The sequence below is a fragment of the Mercenaria mercenaria genome, chromosome 15 (assembly GCF_021730395.1).
Source record: "Mercenaria mercenaria strain notata chromosome 15, MADL_Memer_1, whole genome shotgun sequence".
Taxonomy (NCBI): domain Eukaryota; kingdom Metazoa; phylum Mollusca; class Bivalvia; order Venerida; family Veneridae; genus Mercenaria; species Mercenaria mercenaria.
In genome coordinates this window covers 4382660-4399039 of record NC_069375.1, presented here as the reverse complement: position 1 = coordinate 4399039, position 16380 = coordinate 4382660, and the positions used below count along the sequence as shown (strand labels likewise).

The window sequence follows — 16380 nt, the reverse complement described above, 5'->3', positions numbered from 1 at the left end:
ACAAGTAGATGGCTATGGTAAACTTACATTCATCTCATACAAGTAGATGGCTATGGTAAACTTACATTCAGTTCATATAAGTACAAGGCTATGGTAAACTTACATTCATCTAATACAAGTAGATGGCTATGGTAAACTTACATTCATCTCATACAGATAGATCGCAATGGTTAACTTACATTCAGCTCATAAAAGTACAAGGCTATGGTAAACTTACATTTATCTGATAGAGGTAGATGGCTATGGTGAACTTACATTCATTTCATACAGGTAGATGGCTATGGTAAACTTACATTCATCTCATACAGGTAGAAGGCTATGGAAAACTTACATTCATCTGATACAGGTAGAAGGCTATGGTAATCTTACATTCATCTCATACAGGTAGATGGCTAAGGTAAACTTACATTCATCTCATACAGGTAGATGGCTATGGTAAACTTACATTTATCTGATACAGGTAGATGGCTATGGTAAACTTTCATTCATCTCATACAGGTAGATGGCTATGGAAAACTTACATTCATCTCATACAGGTAGATGGCTATGGTAAACTTACCTTCACCTCATACAGGTAGATGGCTATGGGAAACTTACATTCATCTCAGACAGGTAGAAGGCTATGGTGAACTTGCATTCATCTCATACAGGTAGATGGCTATGGTGAACTTGCATTCATCTCATACAGGTAGATGGCTATGGTGAACTTGCATTCATCTCATACAGGTAGATGGCTATGGTGAACTTACATTCATCTCATACAGATAGATGCCTATGGAAAACTTACATTCATCTCATACAGGTAGACGGCTATGGTAAACTTACATTCATCTCATTTCATCTCATACACGTAGATGGCTATGGTAAACTTACATTCATCTCATACAGGTAGATGGCTATGGTAAACTTACATTCATTTCATACAGGTAGATGGCTATGGTAAACTTTCGTTCATCTCATACAGGTAGATGGCTACGGTAAACTTACGTTCATCTCATACAGGTAGATGGCTACGGTAAACTTACGTTCATCTCATACAGGTTGATGGCTACGGTAAACTTACGTTCATGTCATACAGGTTGATGGCTACGGTAAACTTACGTTCATCTCATACAGGTAGATGGCTACGGTAAACTTACGTTCATCTCATACAGGTTGATGGCTATGGTAAACTTACGTTCATCTCATACAGGTAGATGGCTATGGTAAACTTACGTTCATCTCATACAGGTAGATGGCTATGGTAAACTTACGTTCATCTCATACAGGTAGATGGCTATGGTAAACTTACGTTCATCTCATACAGGTAGAAGGCTATGGTAAACTTACGTTCATCTCATACAGGTAGATGGCTATGGTAAACTTACGTTCATCTCATACAGGTAGATGGCTATGGTAAACTTACATTCATCTCATACAGGTAGATGGCTATGGTAAACTTACCTTCATCTCATACAGGTAGATGGCTATGGGAAACTTACATTCATCTCAGACAGGTAGAAGGCTATCTCATACAGGTAGATGGCTATGGTGAATTTGCATTCATCTCATACAGGTAGATGACTATGGTGAACTTGCATTCATCTCATACAGGTAGATGGCTATGGTGAACTTACATTCATCTCATACAGATAGATGCCTATGGAAAACTTACATTCATCTCATACAGGTAGAAGGCTATGGTAAACTTACATTCATCTCATTTCATCTCATACACGTAGATGGCTATGGTAAACTTACGTTCATCTCATACAGGTAGATGGCTATGGTAAACTTACATTCATTTCATACAGGTAGATGGCTATGGTAAACTTACCTTCATCTCATACAGGTAGATGGCTACGGTAAACTTACGTTCATCTCATACAGGTAGATGGCTACGGTAAACTTACGTTCATCTCATACAGGTTGATGGCTATGGTAAACTTACATTCATCTCATACAGGTAGATGGCTATGGTAAACTTACGTTCATCTCATACAGGTAGATGGCTATGGTAAACTTACGTTCATACGTTCATCTCATACAGGTAGATGGCTATGGTAAACTTACGTTCATCTCATACAGGTAGATGGCTATGGTAAACTTACGTTCATCTCATACAGGTAGAAGGCTATGGTAAACTTACATTTATCTCATACAGGTAGATGGCTATGGTGAACTTGCATTCAGTTCATATAAAAAGATCGCTATGGTAAACTTACATTCATCTCATACAGTTAAATAGCTAAAGTTTGACTTACATTCAGTTCATACAGGTAGATGGCTAAAGGTTAATTTACATTCTGTTTATACAGGTAGATTGCTAAAGTTTAACTTACATTCAGTTCATACAGGTAGATGGCTATTCCAGAGGCTGCTCCAGATCCCACCATTCCAACGAAATGTAGACTACCGATGTTGCTTGCGAACAGTGAGGCCCCGACCTGTATGATTCAAAACGATAAATGAAAAAAGCTCTATTGGAATTGCTGGAAGGGTAAAATTCACAATGACAGTCAGTACATTTACATCCAAAGATTTCGGACTTACAACGATTTGCGATCGTGACATCGGCCCTCAATTCACTAAAAACTGAATCGTCATGTTTGAGTACGAATGATCCGAAAAATGTTTTGCTTTTAGCACATTAGCGTAAACAGTATGCAGTTGTACCAAAGGGTAACATTAGAAGTTAAAAAGTAAGGAAAAGTGTTTCTTGTATTCTGCGCAACAAAACCCGATGAAAAGAAGATGAAAACTTTGGATTACAATGGCGTAATCATATCTTCAAGAAATTGAAACTTTGTATTAATAGAAGAAAATTACTAAGTTTTGAAAGACACTAAAACTCGATAAGACTGTACTGAGGAAATCAAATGTGTTGATAAAGAAAGAAAAAGGAAAACATATTGTGACAGAATTGAAATTTGCAACTAAATAGATAAGAAGAGAATACATGTATCACAGAAACAACTGTCACTAAGTACAATTTAGTACGCAACTGTCAAAATAAAATGTGTAGATAATGTTGAATACATTTAAATAATAAAGGTAGAAATGCTAATAGAGAGAATAAATAGTGCACACTAATTAAATGATATTGTGGATGGTGGTAGACAGAAAATGAAATATATATATATATATATATATATATATATATATTACAAACGTTGAATTAATAATTATACTTTCTACGTTATTCATGTGGAGTTGAATTACATGGTATTTTGTCTAGAAGGCCTAAACAGCCTGTCCTGAAGGTCGAAAACATCCAACTGACAATAGGGGTATCCATTTTGGTCCTGACCAGGAGACTAAGTGAAAAGTATTGATACAACATATAAATCAGGTTAATGGAGCTAGCACATAAATGATATTTTTCCACAGAGTGTAAAGAGAAGATAATTAGTTTCATTTAAAAGATAGGGTAAAAGATGGGTTTTTAAATTGAATTTAAAAGACAAAATTTCTGATTTCAAGAAGCAATGCATTCCACATCTTGGAACCACTAACCGAGAATGACCTAGCATTATAATATTGTTTGTTGTATCTACAGGAATTTTGCATGTTCATTTGTGACTTTTTATAGATTTCTACTGGTAGAATAACAAGCATTTGTAATCAATCCATTGATGTATTGCGATGCCATGTTATTAAGTAATCTATAAGTCTATAAGATATGTCATTCGTCTCGTTTGGGTATAGAAAGCCATGAATGAGAAAGCAAGCTTTGTAAAGGGCTGCCTACATGTACATAATCGCCTATCCTCACACAGTGTATCTCGCCATATCGAATGCAAGTCTCATGGGTCAGCTCCTAGTCTAGTCATATTGTCCATGAACATTCTAGCTCTCTGTCTCTTTATATCGTATATAATAGTACCAGCTTCTCTTTTTTGTATCGTCTGAAATCGTTTCAACTCCTCGTCTCTTTATATCGTCTGAAATCGTTCCAACTCTCGTCTCTTAATGTCGTCTGACATCGTTCCAACTCCTCGTCTCTTTATATCGTCTGAAATCGTACCAACTCCTCGTCTCTTTGTATCATCTGAAATCGTTCCAACTCCTCGTCTCTTTGTATCGTCTGAAATCGTTCCAATTCCTCGTCTCTTTGTATCGTCTGAAATCGTCCCAACACCTCGTCTCTTTGTATCGTCTGAAATTTTTCCAACTCTCCGTCTCTTTATACAGTCTATTGTTCCAGTTCCTCGTGCCTTTATATCGGCTGAAATTGTTCCAGTTCCTCGTGTCTTTATATCGTCTGAAATCGTTCCAGTTCCTCGTGTCTTTATATCGGCTGAAATCGTTCCAACTCTCGTCTCCTAATATCGTCTGAAATCGTTCCATATTCTCGTCTCTTAATATCGTCTGAAATCGTTCCAACTCCTCGTCTCTTTGTATCGCCAGACATCGTTTCATATCCTTGTCTCTCTATATCGTCTGAAATTGTTCCAGTTTGTCGTTTCTGTATATCGTATATAATTGTCTGAAACCGTTCCAGTTTCTTGTATTTTTATATCGTATATAATCGTGCCAGCTTCTCTTCTTTTTTGTATGGTCTGAAATCTTCCAACTCCTCGTCTCTTTATATCGTCTGAAATCGTTCCAGTCCCTCGTCTCTTTATATCGTCTGAAATCGTTCCAACTCTCATCTCCTAATATCGTCTGAAATCGTTCCAACCGCTCGTCTCTTTGCATCGTCTGAAATCGTTCCAACTCCTCGTCGTCTCTTTCTATCGTTTGAAATCGATCCATATCCTCGTCTCCTTATTTCGTCTGAAATTGTTCCAGTTTGTGGTTTCTTTAAATCGTATAGAATTTCTGAAACTGTTCCAGTTTCTTGTATTTTTATATCGTATATAATCGTGCCAGCTTCCTCTTCTTTTTGTATCGTCTGAAATCGTTGCAGTTCCTCGTCTCTTTATATCGTCTGAAATCGTTAAAACTCCCGTATTTCTATATCGTGTATAATTATGCCTACTCCTCTTCTCTTTATATCGTCTGAAATAGCTCCAGTCTCTTTATTTCATAAAATATAATCGTGCTCATTCGTCATATCAACTAGACAGTTCTCATACAGCTTTACAAAAAGCTTGCCTTCTCATAATCAAATACCCCCTAAAATAATAATCCCTGTGCCTAAGCTTAGCATCTTCTTACTTATAGTATATCTGACCTAAAAGATGTATTTTCGGTCGTCACCTTAGAACCTCAACACTGCTAAGTAACACTGTCAAAGGTCCACTTAACAGCTGACACTCTTTTTTAACAGTTTAATACTTACCGGTATCCAGTTCATATTCCGGCCTGCTAGGAAATAACCGCCTGCACTGCCTCTGTTCTTTCGGGAACTCTGTAATGATAATGACATGCATTAGTTAAATTTCTGAACTACGCACGCAATCATATTGGTCGTTCCACACAGTCCCGCAAAGGTACATTCGATCGCCAAAGTACCGGTAATTTAAAGTCTGTTTTTGAAGTGAAGAGCCTAACTTCAAAATGACTATCCAGTGTTTTAAGGTATAGCGGATAGGTTAATAAGTTTTGCATTAAGACATAAATTATTGTATGAATTTTCATCTAATCCATTTACTGGCTTGCAGACGACAACCTGACAAACATTTTAAATGTTTGCTTGTTGTATCATTTTTCACATGTCATCATATGAAAATCAAAGCTATCCTGCACTGACTATAACAAAGAACAGTGAATGAAAAGTGCTTGACAGAAATTTAAAATCTTAAATGTTTTCGGAAAGAGTATTCATCACTTCTCTGATTCCTGGATAAAATGTTTAGATGTGGCTTTTATAATCAATAATTAAACAAGAGGGCCATGATGGCCCTATATATCGCTCACCAGAGTTGATCTGGCTTACTGACCTAGTTTTTTACCCCACACGAGCCAGTTTCAAATCTAACCTAGAGATCATCAAGACAAACATTCTGACCAAGTTTCATAAAGATTGTATTTATTGATTTGGGTTTTACAGCGTACCAACACAGTATAGGTTATATGGCGCCAAACAGGACTACAAATTTTGGTTCCACATCTCATTTACATCGAACTAAAAACATGAGGTATGGAATCAAAATCTGCATACCTGCTGGAATCACAGAGTTACTGAAAAACCAAGTGTTAGGACACTATTAGCCGCCTCTTACGATCATGCAAGGGTAAGGCAGTGGTTCCAATTCTTTTCATACACAGATCGTCCCAGAACCACACGGGGCTTCATAAAGATTGAGTCACAACTGTAGCCTTTAGAGTGTTCACAAACTTTTCTTTTGATTTGACTATGTGACCTTGTTTTTGACCCTAAATGACCCAGATTATAATTTGACCTAGAGATCATCAAGACAAACATTCTGACCAAATTTCATAAAGACTGTGTCAAAACATTGGCTTCTAGAGTGTTCACAAGCTTTCCCTTTGATCTGGCCTACTGACCTAGTTTTTGACCCCACATGACCCAGTTTCGAACCTGATCTAGAGATCATCAAGACTAACATTCTGACCAAGTTTCATAAAGACTGGGTCATAAAATGTGGCCTCTAGAGTGTTCACAAGCTTTTCTTTTGATCTGGCCTACTGACCTAGTTTTTAACGCACATGACGCAGTTTCGGATCTGACCTAGAAATCTTTAAGACAAACATTCTGACTAAGTTTCATAAAGATTTGGTCACAAATGTGGCCTCTAAAGTGTTCAGAAGCTTTTCCTTTGATCTGGCCTACTGACCTAGTTTTTGACCCTACATGACCCAGTTTCAAACTTGACCTAGAGATTATCAAGACAAACATTCTGACCAAGAGTCATAAAGATTGGATCACAACTGTGGCCTCTAAAGTATTCTCAAGCTTTTTCCTTTAATCTGGCCTGCTATCATAAAGACAAACATTTTGACCAAGCTTCATAAAGATCAGGTCACAAATGTGGCCTCTAGAGTGTTCACAAGCTTTTCCTTTTATCTGGCCTACTGACCTAGGTTTTGACCTCCACATGGCCCAGTTTCGTACTTGACCTAGAGATCATCAAGACAAACATTCTGACCAAGTTTCATAAATATTGGGTCACACAATTGGCCTCTAGAGTGTTCACAAGCTTTTCTTTTGATATGGCCTACTGACCTAGTTTTTGACCCCATATAACCCAGTTTTGAACTTGACCTAGAAATTTTTAAGACAAACATTCTGACCATGTTTCATAAAGATTGGGTCATACATGTGGCCTCTAGAGTGTTCAAAAGCTTTTTCTTTGGTCTGGCCTTCTGACCCTAGATTTGGATTCCACATGACCCAGTTTCGAACTTGACCTAGAGATCATCAAGACAAACATTCTGACCAAGTTTCATTAAGATTGGGTCACAAATGTGGCCTCTAGAGTGTTCACAAGCTTTTTCTTTGATCTGGCCTACTGACCTAGTTTTTGACCCAACATGACCCAGTTTTGTACTTGACCTAGAGATCATCAAGACATTCTGACCAAGTTTCATAAAGATTAGGCCAAAAATGTGTTCACAAGGCATATGTTGACGCACGACGCACGACGAACGCCGGACAATGACTGGTCACAGTAGCTCACCTTGAGCACTTTGTGCTCTGGTGAGCTAAAAATGACCAAAGCTACATGTATACTAAACGGTGCTTATGTAAACAATAAATGGCAAGAAGAGAAAACACACAATAATATTTTACCAAAAAGTGAATGTTTTGAAATTTCCTTGTTATATACAGGAAAAAACTACTTCTGTTTTTTTCTTAGAATTGGAATGCAGGAAAAGTTTGTTGGCTATCCTCTATAACCTAAAGCACTGTAAGAAATGCTTAGCATACCACTGGTATGAAATTGTATGTGTTTTTCGTTTCTTGAGAAATCAAGGTCGATTCAAATCATTTGTTATAAAATGCACGTGCAATTTAACATTTATGTTGCGTATACAAAAACAAAAGAAAGAGGTGATTGTATAATGCCAAACAACACTCTAAATGTCTAGAATGAGACTTTTGGCATAGTAAAGGCGTACGCCAGAATTCCCTGTATATGAGATGGGCGAGTAATAGAATTTCTTCAAACTTCGGATATTGAAGGACAATCATCTATGCAATAAAATCATAGGTCATCGGTATTGAAATGAAAACGGCATTTTGGGGGAAAATCTCGCCCGAATTCTAGCATACGCCCTTAATTCTCCCTACGCACCGAATAACCTAGACCCTAGTCAGTATATTATACACTCAATTCTGTGCATATACTAACCGATATAATTACATGTAATAATCATTTTACGACACATATATTCATCAAATATTATTTAAATGAGATGCCTATTTGTTTTAATTTGCAGTTGCAGATATTGACCAAAATGCACTGTGTGTTTATATACATTACTGAATAATATCATTGTATGTTGCATTTCACGATATAGTGAATGAAAGCCTCGACACAATCGGGTGATTTTCATGTAAAAAAACTCATAAAAAGGTGAATAAAAGTTTATATTTAACTTTATTGTGCAGTGTACCCTAGAAATTGTTAGATTTATATATGTAAATAGATCATAGTTTTAAAAGTCATAATGTCAAATCAAGGAGACGTTGTGACACGCAATAATAAAGACTAGGATACAGTATCACGAAAGCATGATATCATCCGACTGTGTTATTCCGACTATTCAATAATGCAGTAGCAGCAAACTGTACTATATTGGATCACATTGTTTCAATCTCAAAAATGTTATTAAAATCAGAATTTATTTCTAATGAACAAAATCATATTTCGTGAGAGTGGTAGTATCCGTTTCTGTATCTTTTATATACTGACTATCCCCTTCCATACCATTATAACGTACAGTAAGCTTCAATCACTAGATATGATCAGCATGTGCATAAATGATACATTCTTTAAAAGTTCATTTATGTGTAGGATGGAATGTAAATAACGTCGTTTGTCAATATGAAAGGTCACTAAATGAAATCCTTTGCTTTCTGTAAAAACGTCCACTTCAGGTCTTATTTACGTATTTTTATAGAAATCAGTTTTTTCCAACACCTATTTTCTGGAAGTTCTATCATAGCGAAAAAATAAAGGAAAGAAAATAGTGGGTTGAAATGCCAGTAAGTTGCCACCGTCAAACCTCTACTTTCGATTTTGATCTTCAAAACTCACCATGGAAGCCCTATCATTTCATGCAGAATGCATTTCAGCCATGAAAAAGCCGTTGTACACGACATTGCATAACACAGTAAATGTCAAGTACCGAAGTATATCTTTTTTTCATATTAGAATGAAACAACTGCGGCACCCTCAAGACTTAAAAAATACACAGTTAAATATACATGAGAAACAAGAAAACACTGATATCTGACCGGCAATCTGAAATTTTATATTACCTGTAAACAGCAATCAGTCATTGCAAATATTACTTCCAGCTTTAATATGCAATATACATGTTTTGTTTAATAAATGTTTTATTGTAATGCCAGCCGCCTATTCATATTTTCAGTATAGCTTATAGTGTTATAATAATCATAATGTTTATGATATATTATTGAAGTCTGAAAGTCGTCAAAGCAAGGAAAGAAACACCGCTTCTACAAACAGAAAACGTACAGCAGTTTATGTATTCTTTATCATGTACATACAGGGTTATCAGTAAATATATATGCAGAATCGAAACATACAGACATCGGGGAGAAAAACAAACATAAAATGGAAGTTTTCATGCGATACAGCGGGGTACCTCTTGGGAAGGTCAATGAAAAACATTTTAGTATGTACACAAACTTACTCTTGTCCCCAACATATTCTAGATGCTCGAGGACAAGATACATGCACGACTATACTCGATTCTTTTGTATAAGGCATAACGATGTCATAAATATCATAAAGGGCCAGGGACAAGCCCCATGTTCTCGAACATTTCCCGGTCTCAACTCGGTTTAAGACTGGAATTTTACTTAAATTTAAACTGACATTGACCATAAGAATTGAACAGTCAATTGAATATAGTTTTTTTTTAAATTAACATTTAATCTAAAACATGTAATACAGATAATAATGCCAAATAAAATTTCACTATCAAACGTTGCTAAGATTGAACAAAGGTCAGGACTGAATACGCATATCAAAGTTTTATTATCATTTTCCACTTTATTTTTTGTTTTTGTTCGGTTTAACGTCGCACCGACACAATTATCTAAAGTGTCATTTGGCGACGTTCCAGCTTTGGTGTTAGAGGATGAACCTTCCATGTGCCAGTTGGGAGGCTTCATCACATGAAGAATTAAACGCCCCGAATGAGGCCCGAATCCATATCGGTAATGGGCAAGTAATTCGAAGGCAGCGCCGACCTTAACCACTCGGCCGTGGAGGCTCGTTTCTAGCAACAATGAAAGAGGAAACTGTAACGTCCAATTGTACAGGGACTGAACACCCAAACGTGTTATGTCAAAGCTCGAAATTCAAAAACTAGACTCAAAAGAGATTTAATCATAATTATCAATACAAATGGGTTGGGTATTTAATATCAGTATTTGATTTAAAACTCAGAAACGGTTACGGAACTACTATACAAACTGCCATATGAACTACTTTCTACAGCAATAATGCTAACAGTTAATCATATGAACATTTTTGTTGAAGGTAATGTTTAAAGGTAAGTCTGCAATATTTAGTTGAAATAAAATCCAAAGAACTGTTTAGCTTACTGTTCATCGCTTTGTACTGACATTTTAAATACCTGATTCAAAATAATTTAAAGCTCCGACTTTTGGGAGGACTGTTACTTAAGGCTATCTGTCAGCTAGAATAGCTTCCTTTTGTTTAACAAGTACTAATGCCCTGCCATATTACTGGTGGTTTATCATTAATATTATCCGCATTTTGTGCATCAAGACAAACTCGAAATTGCATTAGAACTGAGCATCTGACACTCGTCGCTGCTGTCAGACCCACAAATCAAGAAAACAAAAGAGTGACCGAGTATTGCAGTGGCACTACAGAAGTCTCCTACCAATATAAAACTGTGTTAGTGTTCGTCCCTTGTGTTTGTTGGCAACAGTATTAAGACTAAAAATCCTTCAAGGCATTAAGGAGCTTAGAGACAAAACAATTTTTTACTCAAATTTCAATAGTGACATTGACCTAGTATAGATCATGTTCACGACACACTGTCGTGACCTTTAACCGACAAACATAGATCATTTGTTGACATATTGTCTCATCATGGATAACTTTTGTGTATATCACTATGATAATCCCCATGTTAGAGTTATGGAGCAGAAAATTTTACTTGATCTTCAACAGTGACCTTTGACCCACAAGCATTAGTCATAAACGTGCATTATCTATTGCCCATTGTATATACACCAAGTGTTATGAACCTAACTTGAATACTTTCCAGATTTGCGGACGGACAGACGAACAGACAGAGGGCAATCTTATAGCACCCCCCCACCCCCGCGCCGGTTACCCAGTAGAAGACTAATAATGACTGTAACGTTGTTGTGACACCATTTTAAGTAACGTCTTATCAAGATTGAACGTTTTGATTTAGGACACCTGTTATCATTGTTTGTTACCTTGTCGACGTCAAATTCAACCTTTTAATCATTATGAACTAGAGGCACTTAGACTGATTTTGTGTTAAAAGTAAACTTTTACAGAAGATAAAACTGAAAAGAAAAACAGTTAAAACAAGTGAATGAAGTATTGTCATGCAATACAAAGTCCCCTACTGGAAGGCACCTAATTTTCTCTACTGCAGTTAAACATAATGAACTGATTATCTGTCAATGATGTATAAACAATATTGTACTACATATACAATATGTTAAAACAACACAATTGGATTAAAATGTGCATATAAAAAAAAACACGTTGTTTTCATATTGAATTTTTTGGCTGATTATAAAAATTGTTATCATGTAAGTTATTTATAGTAACAACAAAGGGAATTATCTTTTAAAAAAAAAAAAAAAATCTATATAACATAAGTCCACAAGAAACTCTTTACCAGGTAGAGTTAGGTCAAAAATACACCTAAAATTGGATGTAACAGGGCTGCTGTACCACAGAAAAGTGGTCTCGATTTTTTTCTACCGCCAGTAATAAAAAAGTTAAAATTTAAAATCTATTTATATTTAAACAAAGGGACGTAATTCTAAAAACAAGGGTGCCTCATGGGGTGAACATTTGGTCCAAGTTACAATCAAAATCCCTCCATGCATGAAGAAGAAATGTTCCGTACAAAGTCATTCTTGTTTTGGGACCTTTGACCTCTAAATATGCCCTTGACCTTAGATCTAGGGACCTGGTTCTTGCGCATGACACGTTTTTCTCATCCAGGGGAATATTTGTGCCAATGATATCTAAATCCTGCTTTGCATGACAAAGTTATAGACCGGACAGGAAAAATTCCTTTTGACCTTTGATCTCAAAGTGTGACCTGACCTTTAAGCTAGGGTACTGGGTGTTGCGCATGCACGTCGTTCATCATGGGGAACATTATGCCAAGTAATATTGTAATCCCTTGATGGATGCAGAGTTCTGGATCGGACAGGGAAAAAAACCTTATTGACCTTTGACCCCCAATTGTGACCTTGACCTTTGGCTAAGGGTCTGGGCTTTGCGCAAATGACATGTTGTCTCATCATGGGGAACATTTGTGCCAAGTAATATTAAAACCCCTTCGTGGATGGCAGAGTTATGGACGGGACAGGAAAAAAACTCTGTTGACCTTGACCCCATTGTGCCCTTGACCTTTGAGCTAGGGGTCCTGGATTTGCGCAAGACATGTCGTCTCATCATGGGGAACACTTGTGCCAAGTAATATTAAAATCTCTTCATGGATGGGAGAGTTATGGACCGGACAGGAAAAAAGCCCTGTTGCCCTTTGACCTCCATTGTGACCTTGACCTTTGAGCTAGGGGTCCGGGATTTTGCGCATGACACGTCATCTCATCATGGGGAACATTTGTGCCAAGTAATACTAAAACCCCTTCAAGGATGGGAGAGTTGTGGACCGGACAGGAAAAAGCCCTGTTGACCTTTGACCCCCAAAATTGTGACCTTGACCTTTGAGTTTGGGGTCCGGGTTTCGCGCATGACACGTCGTCTCATCATGGGGAACATTTGTGCCAAGTAATTAAAATCCCTTCATGGATGACAGAGTTTGGCCGGATCACGAATTTGCGGACGGACGGACGGACAGACGGAATGACGGAAAAGTGCATTCCTATAGTCCCCGAAACTGGTTTTCAACCAGTAGGGGACTAATAAAACGGCATAAAATCTCATTTCTATTCGACTTAAATTCATAATGTGCATAAACTTTGCAATCTTATGTATTGGACGGTATACGATAATAAACCTTTGAATCCAAAGTATCCAACTCCGAACTATATTTTTGTCTTAATCTTACTTTAAAACTTTTCAAGAAACATAAATTATGAATGCAAAAATGATCATGGTATTGTAATATTTAAGCTGGTCTTAAATTCTCAGTTCGCGATTCGAATTAAGAACTGCAAACTGGTCTGTAGTCAGTCAGCACTGCAATAATCGAATTGCGAAATGCGGACTAGATATTTATTTATTTTGTTGGATTTAACGTCGCACCGACGCAATTATTGAGAACTAGAATGCAGTTCACAGATCGTAGGTGTGAAATCGAATTGCAAACTGAACTGCATTTCTCGACTGCAAACTTGTCAACAGTTCGCAAGTGAAATAAGGCCAGCATTTCCCTAGGCGGACTGTGAACCGCAGACTACTATCAGTTCATAGTCTGCGGATTTGAATACGAACTGCTAGCTGTTCTGTATTTTATGTGTTTTTCTCTCTCTATTTTTAGTCACGGGGCCAAGCAACATGTAGAGATGACCTTACACGTATGTCTCGGACTAAGTTTGGTGAAGTTCTATCAAATTGTTTATGATAAGACGTTGACAGTAACTGATCACAGTTACTAGCTCATCTCTTGATGTAATGTATTTCGCGAATTTCATTTGTTTTCATTTGCAGTATTTATTTTCAGAAAGTGCTAGTGACAAGTAATGTGTTGTTTATCTCAAATACTTTCAAAGATTTAATTCCACATTTCCTACAATGGTTAACTTGAATATACGTGTATTTCTTGAAAAAAAAGATCTGACGTAGGACTCGCACCAACAAGTCCGAGATCGGCAGCTGATCATTTTGTCCTCATAGCTACCTGGCAGCTGAGCATTTGTCATCACAGCTACCTGGCAGCTGATCATTTTGTCATCACAGCTACCTGGCACTAAGCTGATCATTTTGTCCTCACAGCTACCTGAAAGCTGATCATATGTCCTCACAGCTACCCGAAAGCGGATCATTTGTCCTCACAGCTACCTGGCAGCTGATCATTTTGTCCTCGCAGCTACCTGAAAGCTGATCATTTGTCCTCACAGCTACCTGGCAGCTGATAATTTTGTCCTCACAGCTACCTGGCAGCTGATCATTTTGTCCTCACAGCTACATTGATGCTTCACAGCTACCTGCATAAAAGACATAAGGTTTTTTTTGGTTTAACGCCGTTTTTCAACAGTATTTCAGTTATGTAACGGCGGGCAGTTAACCTAACTAGTGTTCTTGGATTCTGAACCAGTACAATCCTGTTCTCCGCAAGTAACTGTCAACTTCCCCACCACTTGAATCAGAGGTGAAGTACGAATGATTTCAGACACGATGTCTTTTATCAAATCGTCACGGAAAATATACATCTCGTCCATGGATCGAACTCACGACCCCGCGACCTGTAGATCTGCACTCTCCCTATTGAGTAAGCCAGCGGGCCACGACATTATGTCAATGTAATATTTATCTCGGTTCGGAATATTCAAGAGTCAATTACGGACAATATCTTTTTAAAAGAAACGAGTTTATTGGTTTCTTTTCGTATCTATAGGTAGAACACTGTTAGTGTCAGATCAACGTACGGACAATATCTTTATAAAAGAAATGGTTTACTGATTTTATCGTAAAGGTTGAACACTGCTATTGGTTATAGCTATTTCTGCGTGAATGAATACCCGGTATGGCCATACATAATTGAAAGTCATAATGTTGTGAACTTCTTTTGATACTGATTGCTACAAATCAGTTAGTCGCAATTCATAAATTAAACATTAACTTTCAACTTATATTTTAACCCGCGTTCAAAAAAGGGGTCATGCCAATTACAGTAACATGCGTTCTAAGTTTGAGGTGTCTACGCCAGTGTTCTTTACTTATCGATCGGAAACTAAGTGCACGGAAGGACAGATGAACGGTTCGATTACTATATTATTCCCCTCGGGGTTGGTGAGGGAGGGATTGGGGCATAAAAAATAAATTAATGTAAAGGTCGAAAATCAACACTTAATGTAGACCGAGGTCTACAATCGTAGCTTTTCATGTTGTAGCTATTATTGTTTATATTGGGCTATGGCTGCAGAACTGGATCTACATTCATAACTCTGACATTAGTTGATATACAACCTGAACATATTCGAAGATGATATCAGGGTAGCAGATCTGGATCTTTTTTTATGTTGATCTACGATTGCATACCTGGGTTTACACCTCTGGGTCTCTGACTTTCATTAACTTGCCCCGCTTCTCTGTAAGTTCGGAACCTCACTCGGAGTGTAGCATTTCTGCTAGCTTACGGAAGGTCGGTGATTCTATCTACGACAGTGTCTAGGTGCTCGCCGGGGCACCCATGATGATATGTCAAGTGGGGCACCTGTGGTCTTCATCCACAATCAAAAGCTAGGCAGCCACCAAATAATTTATAAATGTGTCGGTGTGACGTTAAAAACTATTTTAGATGAAGCAGCTACGCACTTAACAGTTTCAAACTTCACAGCTACGCGCCTGATATGTATACCTTATAACAATAAACATTACAAATATATCTAAACTTACCCATAATCCAACGAATAGCACAAACAGGAAATACACCACTATAACCGCTAGATCGCCGGCGTGCAGCGACGTACCTCCGACCGTACTAGACATAATTATCCAATTAATTTTACGTAAAACAGACTAGAACATTCCACGACTTAAAGACACATCCGCATGTATCTACTGCGCATCTTTGTGCGCATGTTAAATATTACCTTATTCTGCTTACACACCGTGAATGTTGCTATTGGAAATTTGTTGCCTTAGAAGATTTAATCGTCTGTTTTTGCATACAAACTTGAAACCATGTTTTTAAATTTTAAACATAATAATACTTAATTGAAATGTATTTCTGTACACGAAAAACTGATCATGTTTACCAATAATTGATTATTTTACTTTTAAAATACAGAAAATATCAAACAGACTTTTGCAAAACCAGCTCCCCTGGCTGATGTTCCCTGAACACAATATATCTGTC

General features: G+C 37.3%; 1 protein-coding gene across 3 annotated transcripts in view; it reads right to left on the bottom strand.

The window, feature by feature from the left end:
• Positions 1–16096, bottom strand: part of LOC123542727 (sodium/glucose cotransporter 4-like) — a 51207-nt gene extending 35111 nt beyond the window's left edge. Inside the window, exons 1-4 of one of the 3 annotated variants that reach the window (XM_045328822.2) lie at positions 15918–16052; positions 14299–14506; positions 5267–5335; positions 2322–2426 (exon numbers count right to left, since the gene is read on the bottom strand). In XM_045328822.2, coding sequence (XP_045184757.2) covers positions 2322–2426; positions 5267–5335; positions 14299–14313 — 189 coding nt within the window. In that variant the 5' untranslated portion in view covers positions 14314–14506; positions 15918–16052. Of the gene's footprint in view, positions 1–2243; positions 2264–2321; positions 2427–5266; positions 5336–14298; positions 14507–15917 lie in introns of those variants that run through there. The other 2 variants (XM_045328745.2, XM_045328898.2) reach the window with 2 other exon arrangements.
• Positions 16097–16380: the final 284 nt, after the last annotated feature.